This window comes from Poecile atricapillus, chromosome 2 (assembly GCF_030490865.1).
Source record: "Poecile atricapillus isolate bPoeAtr1 chromosome 2, bPoeAtr1.hap1, whole genome shotgun sequence".
In the NCBI taxonomy this organism is placed as follows: Eukaryota; Metazoa; Chordata; class Aves; order Passeriformes; family Paridae; genus Poecile; species Poecile atricapillus.
In genome coordinates this window covers 56862297-56883046 of record NC_081250.1, presented here as the reverse complement: position 1 = coordinate 56883046, position 20750 = coordinate 56862297, and the positions used below count along the sequence as shown (strand labels likewise).

General features: G+C 38.7%; 1 protein-coding gene across 1 annotated transcript in view; it reads left to right on the top strand.

The window, feature by feature from the left end:
* ADCY1 (adenylate cyclase 1) overlaps positions 1 to 20750 on the top strand; it is a 139488-nt gene that overhangs the window by 45242 nt on the left and 73496 nt on the right. Inside the window, exon 3 of the mRNA XM_058832517.1 lies at positions 15504 to 15622. Within this exon, the coding sequence (XP_058688500.1) occupies positions 15504 to 15622 (119 nt within the window). The remainder of the gene's footprint in view (positions 1 to 15503; positions 15623 to 20750) is intronic.

The following is a 20750-nucleotide window of genomic DNA, read 5'->3' as shown; positions in this document are numbered from 1 at the left end:
CCAGCACGTGTCCTGCAATAATCATGCGTCTATGCTTCATAGGGCAGATAATAAAACTGAGGGCTACTCAGATGAAATGAAAACCTCCAGATGGAAGGCTTCAGCTTCAACCTGAAGTCATCAGGAGTTGCTTGTAATCCCCTGCAAGGAAAGGTATAGCAAACAAATAAGTATGTTTAATTTTACGGATCTATTGCACCTCTTGGTTTGCAGAATAAACATCCCATCTGAATCCAGTTAGTCCAAGAAGCTACACTGCTTGGCACACCACCAGGACTCTTCTTACCTGACTTTGGCCAAGTAAAAGTGAGGCTTGTAATCTAACCCTTTAACCTACAGGCAGTAATCCCTAGTAGTAACAGGCACATCCAAGAGTAGTTCAACCCTTCTATCCTGAACTCTTTGTTAAACATAAGATGAGGTTTTTCTTTGGGAGTGGTTACAAAAGAACAGCTCAGCTTAGGTCTGCACAGCCGTAGGATAAGAGAGAGATGCACCTTGCTACTAGACTTGCAATTCCAAAGTGTGGAAACCTATAGTAAAGTGGGTAACATACAACAAAAACACACAATTGTAAATCATATAAAATTCATATATTTTATTTGCCTTGTAATTTTATTACTCTAGCTGCATGCCTTTATTTTACAAAATGAAACTTTAGAAAAGTCTAAAAAAAAATTTTTAAAAACCACACACAAGAACAGGCCAGATCATTACTATAACTATTTGGTTTAACTTTATTTCATCCCCTGAAAGCTTTCTGTTGTTAGTAAATGTAGTGGTTTAACTGCGGGCACAACTAAGCACCACCTCCCTCCCCCTCTCCCTCCATGGTGGGATGGGGGAGAGAATAGAAAGAGCAAAGGTGAGAAAACTCATGGGTTGAGATAAAGACACTTCAATAGCTAAAGCAAAAACTGTGCATGCAAGCAAAACAAAACAAGAAATTAAGTCACTGCTTCCCGTTCACGGGCTGGGGTTCAGCCATTCCTGGGAAAGCAGAGTTTCATCACATGTAATGGTCACTTAAGAAGATGAATGCCATGACTCTGAATATCATCTTCCACCCTTCCTCTTTTTTCCACCAGCTTATATGCTGAGCATGACATCATATGTTATGGAAAATCCCTTTGGTTAGTTGGGGTCAAGTGTCCCAGCTCTGTCCCCTCACAGATTCTTGTGCATCTAAAGCCTCCTCCTTGGCAGGATGGTGTGAGAGACAGAAAATCCCTTGGCTTTGAGTAAACTCTGATCAGCCATAACTAAAACATCCCTGTGTAATCAACACTGTTTTCAGCACAAATCCGAAACACAGCACCCTACTAGCCACTGTGAAGAAAATTAATGCTATTAACTCTGTGTAAAAAAAAAAAAAAAAGCAAATATGTCAATTAAATTGAGTCATTCATGATTTGAATAAATTGAGTCACATGTAGTCACTCATATTCAGGCTAAGCAGGAAGATATCTTGGACTGTAATTTGTTGCAGTTTGTTTTTTTCCAATAGATGTATGCATGTTATACAGTCATGCCACCCATGTTAAGTTCTTATATGCAATGTATGCTGGCTTACTTGGAGTAGAGTAGATTAATTTCTGGGTGAGAGTATTGACCTGCTAGAGAACAGGAAGGATCTGCAAGGGGATCTGGACAGGCTGCATTGATGGATCAAGGTTGAACAAGGCTAATTGCCAGGACCTGCCCTTGCAGTGCTACAGACTTGGGGAAGACTGGTTGAAAAGCTATCTGGTGAATAAGACCCAGGCTTGCTGGTCAGCAGCTGAACATGAGCCAGAGTGTGTCCAGGAGTCTGAAAAAGGGAAATGGCAGGCTGGCCTATATCAGCAATAGTGTGGCCAGCAGGACCAGGGCAGGGATTGTCCCCAGATACCCAGCACTGGTGAGGCCACACTTTGAATCCTGTGTTCATTTCTGGGCCCCTCTCTACAAGAAAGACATCAAGATGCTGGAGCATGTCTCAAGAAGGGCAGTTGAGCTGCAAAAGGGTCTGGAGAGTACGGCCTGTGAGGAGCTGTTGAGAGAGCTGGGAGTGTTTAGCCTGAGTAAAGGAGGCTCAGGGTGGACCTTATTGATCTCTACAACTGTCTGAAAGGAGGGTGTAGACAGGTGGGGGTCAGTCTCTTGTCTCAGGTAACAGGTGACAAGAGGAAATGGCCCCAAAGGTTCAGGATGGACCTTAGGAAGAATTTCTTCATGGAAAGGGCTGTCAAGCATCGGAATGGGCTGCCAAGGGAGGTGGTGGAGTCCCTGTCATTGGAGGTGTTCAGAAATACCAGCTGCATGCACATGGCACTTAGTGCTGTGGTCTAGTTGACAAGGGGGTGTCTGGCCAGAGGTTGGACTTGATGATCTCAGAGATCTTTTCACACCTAGATGATTCTGCAATAAATTGTCAGCTTAAAAATTAGTGGTAATTCTAATTCTATAATTCTAAGCCTGTTAATACTTTGGCTCTTAGGAGTTTTGGAATAAATAATGGAAAATGTATAATATGTTCTCTTTCAAGCAAATGTCAATCAAATATTCTAATATTTGACTCTGAATTTTTCAGTTTATTTTTCCTACTTGCATTGTGTATTTTCAATTAGAGAGAACTGAGGAGAAGAGATGAACAATCTCACACAAACCTGTCCTTATTAGATGATTAAAAACACACAACCATACAGTTTTCAGCAGATAATATCATGGATAACAGTTACTAAGGCAAATTATCATAATTAGGCACACTGGCTAGACTGCATCAGATTCTGAAGTTAAATTATAAGACAAATAATTCAAAAGAGTTTCTTATAGTTGATTTCTAAATTTAGAGTAATGTCCATGACAGAAGTGCTGTTTGAAAACTAATGCAATGTTATTATGCATTTTAGTAGGATGCCACAGTGTGAAGTAAAGCAACCTCAGTCGTGAATACTGATGTTCTTCCCTCAGCAGCAGGAATTCATAGAAAGCTTTAAAATGTCATTAGAAAAGTCCTCTTACATGTATTTTTACTGCTGTTCACAAGATTGTTTTCACTTCTAGAAGTGTATTGAGTATAATAAAAAAAGTTAGCTAACACGTAACACAAGTTTGACACTTTTCCTGAGCCAGTCTTCAAACACAGGGTGGTTCCACCATAGACCAGCTACGTATAGGTGACCAACTAGGTGACAACTGTATTGTCACCTAGGTGTTTCATGTCACAGCAGCTGGCATTGACACGTGCAGTTTACCAAATGATATGTTACCACTTAAGCGCAGATTATCTTCTTGAACAGGATACTACTGAGCTGGGCACTTCCATTTCAGTATATGAAAGAATATGCTGCTGGGACACATGTTCTTGTGGATTTTTTGTCAGTTTCCTTCGGCCAACTGTCTATGGAGGAAAAGAGTTAGGCTACACCCCACTAACTGGCAAAAGAAATACATTCTAAGGTAGTATTTTTGTCAGGTTTGCCATTCTAAATGAACTTCTGTCTGTCGTGTGATTTAAATTCTTTCCAAGGTTTCTGTTCCCCACTACGTCTTCAATATAAACTTATTTCATTTGGGGTTTAGCTCCCCTTCAGGCACATTTGATTAGGAATTTCCCAGTTTGACAAGGAAATAATGAACTAAATCTGAGTCACACTTGCTATTTTAAGTGGGTGAATACACTCATTGCTTCCTTAGCATATTACTGATTGGTCCTTGTTTTTCCACTCTGGAAGTCAATGAGATTTTTCCCTATGGGTTAGGGCTTACTTCCCCATTCTGTAAAGAGACATAATGAGGAAAAGTAACAAAGGACAAAGGCTTTTAGGTTTTTCTAATCTAAATTAGGAAAACATCCAGATTTTTCAAAGCAAACCATATTTATATCTTAGTCTTTAGAGATTCAGACATTTATTCCATTTTACAGTTTTATGCCATGATTTTCTTTCCTATTGCTATATTAAAGGCATTTATAGTCTTTGAAAGAGAAAATGCTAACTGCTTGCCACTTAATATGTCTTTCTTATGTTTCAAAATTGCTTTTATTGACTTCAGGTTCTTGGGGGTTTCTAATTTGTTAGTGCTTACATCCATTAGTCGGCTCAGTATCTATCACTAGCAATCAAAAAGCTTATCTTTACTGAAGATTTCATGCTTTCTCTGCTACCAGAAGAGATGTGTACTGAAAAAGAGCATGTGCTGATAGTGAGGCGCTACCACAACTCTAAATGAAATATGTGATGCTGTACCAGACAGTAGCAGTGGTGTGAAGCACTGGTACTAGCACAGAGCTGTATCCTCAAATTTCCACTGATTCTGGACTCGCAGCTGCAGACTGTGTCAGCTCCAGCAGCATGCAAAGAAGACTGAAGATGTTAGTGGCCTTTCTCTCGCTGCTTCTCTATGTTGGCTCCATTTCTCAACTAGGTGCCAGAGGAGGCCAAAGAGATTTGTCATATATCTGTGTAGAGTTGGTGGAGATATCTGGGGTTTGGAGAAGGAGTGTAGGGAAGGAGAATGCCATAACTCATGGGCTGGAGGAAAATCAGGGAGTGACACAGTTCCAGTACCAACTTGAGCTGTAACATGTAGTATGTTCTTCAAGAAAAAATTCAGTTGTTGAGGGCCGGAGCATTAATGAGGGCAGAAGAGGGGGATGTGTCTGTCTTGCAGAAGGCTGAGCTCTGTGACATTCCCTTCCTGAGGAATGCATCCTTGCCTGATCAAGATATTCAGTGTTGCATTAGTGGAACAAAGCGGACATGGCTGTGGATTTGAAAGACGTGCTGTTGTAACTGTAGAGGAAACTTAGTACACCATGGACAAGCCAATAAAGATCTGCCTGCTCTTCCATTTACTCTGGAAGGGGCAGCACTGGTAAAACTGACACTGCTTGTGAGTCCATCTGCCTAACATTTCAGAAGAAATACAGCAACAGGTTTGTTGTCCCAGTCCTGTTCATGATGGAACACAGGACTCTGAGTGGCACTTAAGCCTCTAGCAAAGCTGATCTCACAGATGTCTCATCTGCAGGCCAGCCTAAGAATTGCATTAGCACTTCTGTGTTCCCTCTGATCATGACATTAGCAGATGATTAGTGCTCTTTGTGATAATTTTTAAGACTCCTCTTCAATAATTTCAGCAAATAAATTTTAGTTTTTGAATTTGTGCTTTAAGTGTGTCTTTTTTGTTTTTATCATATATACTTAAACTACCTATGCATACACTCAGTGCTACCATGAAGGGATATTTTCACTGAAAGATGAAAACTAGCCTTCCTGACTCTGCAGGACAAGAGGTAAAATGTTTTCTTTCCACATAGGAAGATTTAGAAAAGCATGTTTGGTGTCTCTTCTGTGACACACAAAGTTTCATTTTCATTAATATACCCTAAAGAACCTACTTAAAAAAATCCTACTGAAGCATGATAGAAACAAAGGTATTTATTAAGCTAACACTGCTGGAGTTGAGAAATACCTGTCCCTGGCAATGTACTCCAGAAATGCTCTTCCTTCTTTCCTGCCAGGCATAAGGAATCTTTCAAATTATCTGCTCTAGAGAATGGCTTGATTATATCTGTATGACTACTTGCCTGCACTAAAATAAGGCCTTAACTATAAAGGCACTATTTGGTTGTGAGAATTTAGCTTCTTCTCTCTCAAGTTTACTTCCAGTAAGAAGATTTCTATTAACTGAAATGAGTATAATCTTTTCCCTGTCAAGTTTCTATAATAGTTTTGTGAACACATTGGATATTGCCAGTGACTTTTCAGAGGGAGTAAATATTAAACATAAAAGGTGAAAGTAAAAAGACTAACAATAGCTTGGATGCTGCATGATTTATTCATTGCCAGTTTTTATCTGGTATCAACTATTGGATAGCCTTTCTAATGATTAATCTTTATTGATGTATTTCTAGAGCACTCTGATTTAATAGATATGAGGATAACTAGGAAGACAGCTTTTGCTTTTTATGTTCTCTTGTATATTCTCATAACATTTCTCAGTTTTTGTTCTTATTTGAACAAGATTTGTGCAGCTGATCTCAACTTAGCCCACTATAAATCTTCTAGTCCATTCAGGAATCACACTTGCCTTTTTAGGATAGTGTCATATACATTTTCCATAGATATAGAGAGTATCTGTGTTTCTTTACATGCAGAGGTTTCCAAATTATTGTTACAGTCCAGTTTTAACTTTATTAGAAATGTGTCTGCCTGAATTAAGGTACAAACAAGACCATATGTCAAAATCAATAGTATGGATTTTATTTGATAGCAAATATGAGAGAAAGAGGCAGAGAGAGAAAGAAAGGGACAGAGAGAGAAAGAAAGGAAGAGAAAAAAATAGAAGAGAGGTGGGGGAACAGAAAGAAAATATCACCACTCTATGGATCCTACTGTCATCCTGTTGATCCTCTCCAGCTGGTCTTCCTGGTGGTGAAGGTCCCCCTGAAAAGCACAGAATCTGATGAATTAAGATGCTCAGGCCAGGTGGGAATTCCCAGGTACCTCCCTGGGGAGGGAAAGGGGGTACAGTTTGACAGAGTCTCTTGCAGCAGACTGGATCTGTTGCATCACTTCACATTACATGCAGTCCTGTGGTGCAAGGCCTCAGGAATAAGTCTGGGGAATGCCTGGGTGGGTCTTTGGTGTATTATGACACCTCCTCAGCTGCCTCCCAAATTAACATCCAGTGGATGAGGCCTGTGGGGTAGGGGGTTTCACAGCTGGGCCGATTCCTGTAAGGCAGGATGAGTGCTCACTGCCTTCTAAGCAGTTATGCCACACACCTGAAACCTCCTCCCCCACCCTCAGTTGCACGGGGAGTCTGTGTAAACCTCTGTGTGCTGTGGGCGGTCCCACCCAAAACTCAGAGAGAGATGATTCTCAGCACAGATGCTGAGTTTGACTTTCCTGTGGATGCATTCTTCTCCCTCAGCCTGAGATGATCGAACAATAGTGTCCCCTTTATCTTGTCTGGTTGGCTTAACTCACAGTCCAGAGTTCCAGTCAAGCATCTTCAAGGAGGTGTGGGATTCTGTGGTTGTCTTTTTACAGTTTTTGTTATAATGGGTAAAACTCCTTCATAGCAATGTTTAACTCTATCCCTGACACTTATTTAGCTCATGTGTTGTTCTGGATGGTACCTAAAAAGTACAATGTGCTACCGGGTTTTTCTCATTCTTATCATGCTACTTCTTGAATGCTGTCTTGTGAATTTTATACATTCGAGCAGTTTTATGGTTTCTTTATGCCCACTCTCCATACCAATACTTCTGCACTCCATACAGACCAATGCCTTCTGTTTTAGCCAAGACTTCACGTTCTCCCAGTTCTTTCCCGAGGCCTTACTATCTCCACTATGACAAACAATGTTCTATGTGGAAACTATTGATGCCTCATTAAACACTATTTTCCTCATGCATCATCCCTTTCCTTTATTTAAACAAAAAGAATCACTCCACCATGGAAAGATGTCAAAATGGTCTGGTATAGTTGTATTCAGACTGAATGCATCATGCATATAGAGTGTACTGATCATCTACTATAACTGTGTTGTTAGCCATCCTCTTACTACTCAAAATCTGTGCATTATGTATGTGGTCTTTTAGGGATGGTCTTTTATGATTACTATTATAGTAATGACTTGCTGATAAATAGAATTTTCCAAGAAAACTCAGGACTGTTCTGAAACATTGCCACCTTGTGGCTTTTGGAAGATCACCATCTTTAACAGAGCTAATTCATGTACTTAGTTGGAAGAAAGGACATGGCATAGTTGAATTTCTAATAATTCACTAATGAAATCTGCTGACTTTGTTTTCCAAGAAACAAGAAGTATAAAGGAATCTTAATAGTTATGCACAAAATTGTTCTTCCATGCATTGCATCAGGCTTTTTTTCAGTCTACTTTTTTTAAATTTTTCTTTAAAGGGAGTTAAAATGGCTGTGAAGTGTAATGTAAGGGTGACAGAGACTGTGAACCCACTAAGATGTAGCTTTTAAAATTATGCAAAATTGAGCATGGTATTATTAGGTAGCAGGTGGTAATATTTAGGATATACTTTGGAGTCCCTGCTGACTAACTAGAAACTGAATCCCAAAATTATATAGATGAGTTGACTCTGAAATTGTCTTATTAATGTTTTACATGCATGTCTGATACTTGTCTTCTCTAGGGAGAAAAAATTGTTTTAAAATATGGTGGCATTTTCCTCTTAAGTATAGCAATAACAAAATAAGATCTGTGATAGGCTGCAAAAATGATTGGGTTAGATTTCATGTTCCATATTGTAAAAGGATTTTGTACAGCAGATGATCAAAATCTCCTTTCTTCGTGAGCTCCTTTTCCTATTTCATCATTGTTGGACTATTACTATAACAAAAATATTTATGTTTTAATCATCCAAGAAAAAAAATATGTCAAACCTCGTTTTGTCAAATTTATTTTTTTTTACTTTCTTCCTTCCTAAAGTTGCTATGAAAGTGCAGAAAACAAGGAACATGGGCATGAAGTCTACCCTGGATAATGTGGTTCAGTGCTAGGGAGGGTGAAAAAGGACCAGAATCTGGAGTGCCATCCAGACTTACCGCTTTCTCCAGCATGAGACTGGAAATCACCAAGTCCCATTTAGAGCAAGTTCCACAAGACAGAGCTCTCTGCCATCCAGGTGTGGGGCCAGACTCCCTGATGGGTGAAGGTAGTGCCAGCATGCTGGCTAAAGGAGCAGTTCAGGAGGAATTTAATGAATCTGGCTGAAAGGGATGGAGCTGTGTCCATTACCACCCTTCTCATGGGATTGGAAAGGCAAAAGCAAAGCAGTACAGTTTTCTACATGGCCCTTCCAGACTGTAACTTCATTCTCAAAATGACTTCCAGCAGATGTGCGTGTACAGTAGGATGAGAGGACAATGAGCAATGAGATTCAAAGAACCAGAGAAACACAAGAGCCTGCAGCTCTGAGGCAATGCTACAGTTCCCTTGCTTGCTTCTCTCAGCTTGGTTGGTTATCTCAGAAAAAAATGACAACTGTTTCCTTTGATAAAGTAGTCTGCTCTGACTATAAATAGTATTGCTATTTTGTTTTCTATATATCTCACATGATAAACTACAGGAATACAACTTAGCATTGGGAAGCACAGCAAGTGTAGCCAGTTTTTGGGTAGAAATTTATGAGGATTCTTTAAACTGCACACTGGGCAACTAGAAAGAAAGAGGATACTGGCTAGGAACATTTAAAATATTGATGTGTTTTCAAACCTTTTTTTATTATGAAGGGTGTATGGATTCATTTGCAGCCTGCTGAAAGAATTTGAAAATGTATCACAGTCATTTCCCATACAGATGTCAAAATGAATAATTTTGTACAATAGGAATATCTGCATAATGTTTGGGCAACTGCATGAAATTATTCTAAATCAAGGTGAAAATTTCAAAGGATTTTCAGTATCATGAAAGTGTTTGGAATGATCAGTAAAATGAGAAAAGAGTATGATTTTCAAAATGGGAAGGGGACAAGCATCTTCATTAGGAGACAAGCATGAGAAATGTTATAGGAATATGCACTGGGGACTCCCATAAAAGCAGAGCCAGGATGCTGGTAGGAGGGGCTGTCCAGGGCAGGGACAGGAATAGAAGAGGGAATTGTGGTGAGAAGCCTCCAAATTGAAGAAAGCTGAAGAGAGTGTTGGGGCAGAATAAAGCATGCAGATGATGGGTTTGGTTTTTTTTTCAATAGTGTCTTCTTGCTTCTTTCCTCTCCCTTCTCAGAAATGAAATGAAAAAAAAATGAAAAATCACACAACTCCCAGAGGGTGCTGAGCCTTGAGCTCCTCTTCTATTTTAGAAACCCCATTTGTGTGTGGTGAAATAGCAAGATGGCTTCAGGCCTCCCCAGGGGTCTTCAGGCCTCTCCTGGTCCTTGTGTACCAAGGGAGACACCCTGATACACAATGGTCAAAGTGGACCTCTGGAGATCACTGAGCTCAACCACTCCCTCAAAGCAAGACTGCCAGGAATACCAGGTCTTGGCTTTGTCCAGTCAGCTCTTGAATAACCATTAAAGTTTTTCCTTGGGTCCAACCCAGAATGAAAGTTGTAGTCCAGGATTATGTATTTATAAATAGGGTTGAAAGTGTTCCAAGTAGTAATATAGGGTCTTTTTGTCCATTAACAATGGGAAACACTTTTTTCCATTTTGCTACCTTTGCATATTTGCCTTATTTGTCACATGCATAATGGTACTAGTTATTGAAAAGGGCCAAGGTAGCAATTCCTAATTGGTTTGGTATGCACATTTTGACTTGCCTTAGCATTCACAAAATGAATGTTTGCTCGTCCTCTATTTTCAAGTGATGCTTCATTGCTGTGGGAGAAAGAAATTTAAATGCTTTTCTAAATTGACTGTTCTTATCAAAAACAGTTAAATCTTCATTAGTAGTGCAGTAATCATTAATAATTGGGATGATATATTTGGAAAAGGAAGCCCAGTTTGGCATCTGAAATCCCAGAACAGGACTGAGAATGTAAAATGTTGTGAATGAAGGAGATCTAGGTCCTCATCTATCATTTTCTTTTCTTAGCGAGACTTCTGCGGGTAATGCAAAATCATTGACTGACAATTACAATCTGTGAAAAGAAATTTTGTTTTCAGCATATGATTTCACTTTAGACCATTTTAATGCTGTATGAAGATTTACAGCAGACGAGTGTACAAATTCCTAAAATAGTGTAAGTTGGTTATGTGACCAAAATTTAATATTCTTTATAGAAAACAGCTGAAATAATCCTAAAAAACAATGTGAATAACTGAGAAAAAAAAAAAGTAGAAACATTTTGTTTCTACTAGACCTTGTGTTTAGGAATATATCATATATGAGGTTACCTCAACACAAAATAATTTGTGACCAATTAGAAAGTTTGCAACATGGGTGTTGTTTTATTTTGGTAAAAGTTATTACTAATTGAATAGTGTTCCCTGTGTTACTCTTTCTATTTTTTCTTGTAATCACCCTCCCTGTTGGAGGAGCAACAACCATTCAAGCATGAATGTCACCATAAATGTGAGCGGTCTTCCATTAGTTTTGTCACTTGTTCCATTTAATGCACTATCCTATACACCTAGTTTTCCTTTTAGCCTGGTTTCCAGGTTATTTTTGTAATCAGATCAGCCACACAGGCGTGAATGAAAAAAACTGGACAAAAATTGTAGGACTTGCTGAATAGAGATCCAGGCAGAGCCCTTTTCCAACCCTTCCAGCTGTTATAATTTGTGTACATGAATTCACTCTTGCTGCTCCAAAACTGAGTTCTTCAGCATTCCTTAGGAATTCCTGAAAGGAAATACTGCTTTGCTTGGCAGATGAGATTTTACTGTAAATAGAAGAGACTTTTCTTATATTCTTTCTAGAGAGCTGGATGGTGTCTTTCATTTACTTTCAGTGTTTTGGTACTTTGTATTGCAGGGTTCTTTCTTACATTTTCCAGTCTCCTCTTCAGGGATAAATCCTTACAGTCATGCTGCTGCTTCCCTTCTTGGTCTGAAAGGTTGAAAGGTCAGCAGTGGCTTCCCTTTGAGAAAGCCATAACTGAGTCTTTCCTCACTTGGTGAGTCTGATGCTGCCAGCCCTCTTTGTATAGACTCTACAATTCTTCATCAGTAATCCTTTTTATTTTTTTTTTATTTTTTTTTCCCTCATCTTTAATTAAAAAAGCAAGCCATCGCAATTTGATAGAGGGTTTTCATATGTTCCCTTCAGGTCTTGTTATAGTCAACTTACACATGTACAGTAATCATTATTTTTGTAGCCTCTGTTAATACATCTGACATCTGCACATTTCAATGCTGCCAGGTGCTGCATCCTACAGCTCTCCAATGCTGCCTTCACAGTAATGGTTCTTGTTACTTCCCTGGATTCCATATTATTTGCCATGCACTGCAGCCATTATCTGTGAGCTTTTTATTCAGGTGTTGTAATTGTGTTTGCAGGCCATAGGAGAACTATTCAGTTAGCCCTGCTCTCTGGAAGAGTCTGGCAGTATATTTTTTGTTTGCTTTTTTTGTCTGGTTATGTCTGACTTTCTAGGAAACAGAAGTCTAAAACCCACTCTCTCCATAACAGTTTTGAAATTTACTAATCCATTTCAGCAAAATTGAGAAGACCTTGTTTAATGTGTTCGCTGAAAGAGAAGCTATAAAGAACATTTAGTCCTTATCAGACATTGTAAATTTCTCATCCAGAGCAATACTTATGAAATTCCAGCATCACTTATGCCATCTTAAGTACCAGAGAATTTGGCCATCAGTCCAAATTCCTCTCTTGTATGGGTTCTCTGTTGTCTAGGAGGTGGTCAGCTCACTTTATAACACCAGTTTATTTCTCTTAAAACAGTAAATCAACTTTAAGACACAAGCAGCAGTCAACAGAGCATCATAACATCCACTGTGGACAAAATACGTGTTTTGGATTATAACCCAAAATTTGGGTTACCCAAATACAATTCTGCTGCAGAAATACACTTAATTAAATTTATTAAATACTGCAGAGTATACTTAATTAAATCAACATAAAATTTACAGTGAATAACCATTTTTAAGTGACGTGAAATACTTTGGTTAATTGGAAATTGCTATATGTGTAAAGTGTGAACAAATATTTAATTCCATAATATTATTTGCAAGATTATTGTACATTGTTCTGAATGTAAAGGAGAGCTTAAACAAGTCCTGCCTTTGGCTCAGATTTCTGGCAGTAACTCTGTTTGGGGTAGCTTGCACCCCAGATCACCCTCACTCACATGTTCTTAATAATGGTTGATTAAGTCTATTACAAAATGAATTATTTATTTAATTGACAAAAATTTAACAGACATAAGACTTTAACAGGTGACTTACTACACAGGATAAATAAAAGAGACACTACTGGTAGATAACACACAGTGCACAACTGAGGTACCTAATATTACAGCTAGTGAAAAAGTAGTATAGATTAGGATTCGATGTAGTTTACCATCCAGTCGCTGATGGGGCACACATAGGATCCTTCCTCTCAATTTCCTGGAAAATAACCTCAGAATTTGCATCTGAACTTGTGGGAGAAGTCCTGCACATTTCCAGGGTGTGTGTAGGAGGCTTCTACCTGCTTGAAAATTTGTGTAGCTTTTATAGTTAGTAATGTGTCTCTCAGTTAGGAATTCCTAGCTTATCTCTCTACATCTTGCTTTCAAGACAAGATGCTTATTGTCAGCTGGAGATCTCACCTCCCTGGTGCCAGAGATAACTCACTGCTGGACATCTGTCCAGCCTGGGTTATCTCACCAGTTCGAGTGGGGGGGGGGAGAATGTCCAGAGCTATGCACCAGCTGATGGACAGAGCAGATAAGCTCTTCTTTGGCAGGGCAGAATGTCCTGCTACATATATGTAAGAGTAGGAAATAGAGTTAGCTAATGATCCTTAGTCTCAAGACAATGTGGCCACCACAAACATATGACAAAATTTTAGTCTAAAATTCACCAGGACAGCTCTGCAAAGTTTTACTTTTTCTTTCTTTTAATGTGTCTTTCAGAAGAAACTGTTAAAATAAAAAACCCTATGAATAAATTTTGAGTATTATTTGATAGCTTTATCTGATGAATATGTGCATGTTAGCAATACAAAAGCACTTGCAGATACCCTCTTCTCAGTGCTAATTTTTTTCTCCTTATTTATTTAATATGAATTAAAGAAAAGGAGGATGTTGTTGGCCCAAAATATGCACTTCTGTGACATCTTGCAGCTGCCATTACAGTGGGTCTCGACTGTGAGATAACAGAATCACAGAATAGTTGAGTCAGGAAGGGGCACTCTGGAAGTCATCTGGTCTAACCTTTCCAGGATGAGATGTTCACATTTTCAGGACCCAACATGGCCCAAACCGACTGGCCTGCAGTTCCCTGTGTCCTCCTTCTTGCCCTTCTTGGCCGGAGAAGTGACATTTTCTTTCTGCAGTCTTATGTCACTTCTCCCAGTCACTTTGTTTGGAGTGGCCTTACAGTAATGTCTGACAGCTCACTCAGTGAGCTTGTGGATGTGTCCTGTCAGGCACCATGGACTTACATCTATCCAGTTTGTTTAATTATTCACTGACCTAATCCTGTTCCACCAAGGGTACTCCTTCTTTGCTCTAGACTCATCCGTTGTTGTCTGGAAACAGATTCCTGAATCAGATTGGATGTGGTTATATGAATTCATTCAGATTCTTGCCATGGATGAAACTAGCGGGTCTGACGGATAGACTTGGAAATGCATTTTAAAGGGAAAGCATTTTCTGGGTGAAAACACAACTTGTGTAGGTACCTAAAGATACCTTACAACACCTAAGGACAGCAGCTGCAGATTTTCCAGGTGGCACTTGTGAATGGGCCAGAATATGAGGAAAAACGACATGGGGCTTTATAGTCAATACTGACAAGATCCATAGTATTAGAGACCCTTTTTATGCAGGTCAGTGACCCATGCTAAAAATTTCTGTGTGACTATAGCAAGAAGACATGTTTAGCCAGGGTTTTGTACTGATGCAGTTCATTAAAGACACTGCCACACTGGCTAAGATGCCATTAAAACTGTGCTTACTGTTCCACTGAATTTGAGAGTGGATAAATCCATCATCCACTCTCACTGCTTAGTAACCAGCTGTCATAGTCCTTGTAATGTAACTCTTTCATTATATCCAGGAAGAAACAAGACACACAAAAGGGTAGCAAATGATCCTGGGAAGTCTTTCCCAGACAGATAAATGCTGCTAAGAATAAAGTAAGTCGTTATTATTAGAACTCTGATGTTAATGAAAAATATAGAGAACTATATGCTCTTGAAGCTGGCTTTTTCTGTGTCAGTTTGTTTTTTCTGTTTTTTTTCTTTGGGGGGGTTTGGGGCTTTTGGTTTGGCTTGTTTTTTATTTTTGCTTTGTTTTGGGGTTTGTTTTCTTTTAGTGCAGAAGACTTAAAAAAAGACCCTCACACAGTTTGAAGGAATTTGAGACAAGTGGTTCATATTATTTATGCAGCAGACATTTTAAAGAAGCAGATTACGAGCAGATTGTCCAGTTTGCTGTCGTCCTAATTAGGAAAGGCAGAAAGAACGACACGGACTCTCAAGGGAGTCAGAACAGGAGAGAATCTCTAGTTTATTGCTACAGCCATGTTATATAGACTAGTTCATGGAAAGTACAGAAAGGAAACTCTTATTGGTTAGTAAAGTGCTACATTACCATCATTGGTCAGTGGGGTTCACCACCCCCTGACCTTCTCCTGCAAGTAAAACATGGGAACAGACAAACAGCACCTGCAGGCTGTTTTCTGTCTTTGAGGATTGTTTGGAATCATCCCATGAATTTCCCAGGCTAGCTCTCAGGCAGGCCTGGCAGGCCATGGGGCCTGCAGCTTGCTCCAAAGCTAGTCTGCACAGTTTGCTAGTTTAAAATTTTTGAAAAATTGTCACACACTATACCACAAAACTGATATTGTTTATGTTTTCATTTAGGAACGTCTCTTGATGAGCCTTTTGCCCAGGAATGTTGCGATGGAAATGAAGGAAGACTTCCTGAAGCCTCCTGAAAGGATTTTCCACAAGATTTACATTCAAAGGCATGACAATGTTAGGTAGGATTGAAGTAGCCCGTGAAATAACTAATGAACTAAGAATATTTAGTATAAGGACAGTGATGTATAATTGCAGTCAGGTTTTAGAGAAAAAAAACATGCAATATAGTGAAGATTTATAATTTATACAGAGTAGAAGAATGGGTGCACTAGGGTGATTTAATAATATTCTCAGGAGATAATTAATAAATGTCTTAGAATAGTAGTGCTGGGAGACTGACAACTTTTCCCAAATGACTAGTCATTGGTTTTGGGTATTTATTCTGCATGGTAGTTTTTACACATTTATATTTTTCTGATAGTAAGATGAATTACTTCTAAATTAATAAATTTTCCTGGGTAATAGCATGGAAACACAGAAAGAAGGTGTGATGTAAGCTTAATGAAATGTGTATTTGTCCACATCACATGAGCATTACCTCCCAGAGATTATTGACTCAGGCTCAGTTCTACATGCTCTTGTTCAGTAGTTGACTGTGTGCAAGTGCTGTCATTTATATTGCTTTTTCTTGAAGCACATTCTCATTTGTTATTCTTCTTTGCCTCCAGAACAAATTCAGTAAAGACCTTGTCTGTGTTTTATCACACTACTGCCAAGTGCCTTGCTTCCACATCAAAAACAGCATCAAAGAAGTTCAAGTGGTGTCACCCTTTTACTAAACAAGGTGCAGTGTTAGGAAGTGATGCCACAGAGCTGCCTTGATTTGCATGGTGTACTCATGTACCAAAGAAATAAATTTCAGCACCTCCTCCTCTCCCTCATTCACTGCTAAGTTTCTTCTCTCAAGATTTAGTCTACCTCCCATTGAGCTGGCTTTAATATATGCAAAGACCACTTCCTAGTGACTAGGTTGTTGCAACTAAAAGCATTTCTGTCACTATGGAAATCAGAGGTGTCTGTGATGGGAGTATTAAGAAGACTGCCAAATTAGGTCAGTTTTACGCTGTAAAATTTGACATTACTGAATTAAAAACTAGTAGTTTACTCCATGTTAATGGCTAAATGTTGCATAATATTCATCTCATCAGCTTGCATACAAAACTTTAATAATCATTTTAAAGTTGGTTTTAAGCGCACACTACCCCAGAGCCGATGCTGAAAATGGCGATGTGGTTTACAGTATCTGATGGTTCTCAAAATCTGACTTGAGAGCTCCTGAAGGACACATTCAAAATCTAAGTGAGCTGTCTTACTCCTTCACTTTTCCTTGTTTATGTCATATGGTTTTATTCTGTTGCATTCCTCACCAACTCCTCACCAGAACTGCTTGAACTTTTTTCTTTTTCTTGCCAGACTTCCATCTTTGAATGATAACCTGTCTCTCTATTTGCAGTCAGTTTTGCTAATCAGGTCTCAGGTATGCCAGGTTTTGGTGCTTGGGTGTCTTCTACTTTGACCATTTAGTGATCAGATTCTTTAATATACTTATAAAAATTGTGTCTAAAAATTATGTCCTCACAGTGCTATGAAACACTGTTGGCTGCCCTTATATTCAGGGTCAAGGTAACACTGATAATTATATCATGATTAGTATATTTATATCTTGTATGTGACACAAGTCTCTGCATTTGTTACACTGTGTATAGTCATCTCAGACAGCATTGCTTTGCAGTTGATTAGAGTGCTTCTGAGTCCTCTCTTTTGCTAACATCTTTGAAATGTAGCCTCGGGAGTAGTCTTTTTTTCTACGTGACATGTTTTTTTCACATAACTACTAAAACTTCTGTGGCTTATTCACTGCTTTGATGCGGAGTTCATAAGTTTTTTAATCCAAACATCCTGTCTGGAAAGGTGAATTAATTCTCTGACATTAAGAAGGTACTTTTTGGGCAAATGAAGCTCAAGTAAGATGGGATCACTTTAATGTCACAGGTAAGATCTTCAGGGAAGAGAACTGAAAATAACAGACTCCCTTCACCATCTGTACTTATAAGAAACTATTGCCTTTTATTTCAGTAATGCAAATACTCTATAATTATAATAATGTAAAAAAAAAAAAAAAAAAAGGGTGTGAAATAGTGTCCAATAAATACCCAGCAATCTGTGGCTAGCACGTGCCAGTAGGCCAGAGTTTCACTCTGGAGTTTTTGTGGCTCTGTAGATCTGAAGGATGAAGGGGAACTCCCAGCAGGTGCCACCCTGACACCAGTGTGAAGAACAGCACTACAGCATCCCTTTGGCAGGGCTGCTGGTGCTCAGTGCCAATAATAAATGCTTGCTTTACTTTCTTAAAGAGATGAAAACAACTTTTTTTTTTTCTTCTGGGAAGTGTCAGTCCAGTGCTATAACAGGTAAACCTTAGAGACCATTCCTATATTCTTGTGAATTGTCCTCTTCACCTCAAGCATTCTGTAAAGTGCTGCTATTAAAACAAACCAACAGAAAACCCCTCTATAATTCTATATTCCAGGGGTTTTTTAACTCCAGAGCTACACAGTGGAAAATAGAATATGAGCTGCTCTTTTACTTTTCCTCTTGCTATGCTTTCTTTTTCTCCCTGCAAATACCTGGAAGTATCAGAGCATAATTCTTCAGAAAAGAGTCTGAAGGAGGCAGGCATGCAATTAGTAAACTACATCATTTTTCTATTCCTTATCTGTTGAAAAACCAACAGCAAAAAAAAAAAAATACTGTCATAAGTATCAGAAAGAATCAGTTTCAGTTTTCTAAATAGCTGCCTGAAAAAAGGACAAAGAATATTTAATCGTACACGTGAAAAATATGACATTCACACAGCTACCTTCTTTACCTCCTCCCAGAAAAGCACATTACAGTGTAGATACATATACTTCTGTAGGAAGTGATTGATGGACTGAGAAAAAGTACTGACATATTTCAGATAAACATGACAACAGCCCTGGTTTATCAATTAGTTGGTGAATATTTTACCAACTACCCAATAGTTGTTGAATGACTGCTTGCAACTCACTGTGCCTCTGGAAGGGAATGTGTCATGCTTTGATCAGCTCTTCCCAGATCTGCAGTACATCTGCTGCCTTGTAAAGTTTTTGAACAGAATTGCTGTGCAGTAAGAAAAGAGGGCATGTATTTTAAGTGGAGATAAATAACCTAATGCAAATGCATTTTGCAAAACAAGATATGTAAGTACACATCCAATACAGCATTAGCCCATTGAGGACAATAAACTAAAAAATCAGGAAACTAAAATAATTGCAACTAATATAATATCTGTGGTTTATCAGAATGAAATAATCTGTATATAGTTCACAAGCTGTTACAACTCAGTACAAGTATTATTTTACTGGGGTAGTCCCAGACAAGGACACCATGAAAGATGCGGGAACCAGATGTCAAGTCATCCAACAGACCTTCTGTGGTGCTCAGAAATATGTTTTGTAACATGAAGGAAACATGTTTTTTCTAAGATTAGATTAAGAAATTTAAGATTCATAATTCCTTGTTTCCATATTCCTACAGGGCTGAGAAATTTACAGATCACATATGTAGGTAGAGTGTCAATTGCAAAAACTCACTAGTCCTGGCTGAATCCATGGACCCATAATTCAATTAAGAAAATTTCAAATTGAGTTTCAGCTCAAATATATGCCCTGTATGGAAACCTCAACACATTTTGTTGTTTGTCTCTTTTGGAATGGACATGGGATATTCATGAAACTGTTTCAACTCATGGATGGATAAGGATATGGCTGGCTTCCTATATTAATGCACAGCTTCTTGCTTCATTCTGTGAATGAACAATGTTCTCAGAGTTGAAGAAATAAAAACAAAGTGAACATTGAACAGCTAAAAATTTCTTTGGCTTCTGGTACAGCAGTTTCATTTAGCCTTAATTTTACAAGCATGAAATAGAACTGGATGCTTTGTAAGAAGAGATATTAATTTTAGGAAACACACTGCCTGATTTCAAAGCTACTAATAAAAAGATTCCTTCTGGCATTTTAGAGGTTCTTGAGAGTTAATCTGAAGCCAGAGCGCAATCTGCAGATATTTATGAGCAAATATTTCTAGTCTGTCCTATCTTTCAGAAAACATCAGAACAACTAATCAGAGTAAAGGCCATCATAATAAATAATTTTTTAATTTAACTTACCCATTCCAATGTTTAAAAAAAACTGTGATCATGATGCCTGTGAACGGGTATATGTAGTCTTTCGGAACTTGTAAGACTTCACAGTAAACTACTTCTTGTAAATTATCATTATGTAAATGTAGTGGTTTAGGTTTGCTAATTTGAGTTTCTTGGCCAATGTACTAAATAATGTGGGTGGCAAAAATTGCTAGTGCACTTATGAGAATTATTTACTCATTTCCTGCTGTGAGATATGAATTAGTAGGAAGGCAAAGCAGGCTCAAAACTTAAAAGGTATAAAGAAAACATCATTAACATAACTAAAAGAATAATAAGAATCGGAATAAAACTTTTAGAACACCTCTCCTTCCTTTCCCACAACTTCTTTTCTTTCCCACAGGCAACACAGAGACAAAACCTGGGATTTTCAGTTACCACCCCTGCAATCTCTTAGGGGGAGGAGTTTCTCTCGCCATGTCCTGGAGACTTCACAAGAAACAGTTCTCCCGTGGCTTCAATGTCACAGTGAATCAGCTCCCTGGGAAAGGAAAATGTTTGCAGTGTGAAAGTCCCTCCCATGCCTTGCAGCTTTCCCAAAGCTGCTTTCATGGGCCATGTCAACTTATGGGATACCATTTCAAGGATGAGGTGTTCTAGCATAAAAAAAACAGAAGTTCTCTTCTATCTCTGGCAATAGAGGCTTTTCTTCTTCTATCCATGGGGTAAAGTTTCTCATCTCTGTCTCTGCTCAAGCTTTTCACTGGATTACAGCTTTTCAGCATCCACACGCTCCAGCACGAGTGCCCTTTTCTCATGGGCTGTGGGTGAATGCTGCATCCCCCCATGCACTTCATGAATTGCAGGGAAAAAAATGAAGTCTGATACATCAAAAATATATCTTTACCATAGCCTTACATAGAGGATTTCAGCCCAAGGCATCTCCTTAATCCCCTCCTAACTAGAATTTAACGCCTTTATTGACCTCAGTGTCCCATGTTGTTTTCCTTATGTGCCTTCATCCTTTCCTTTTCCTGAGGTGGGAGAGAATTGGTGCTCATAGGTTCATTTGTTCTCAA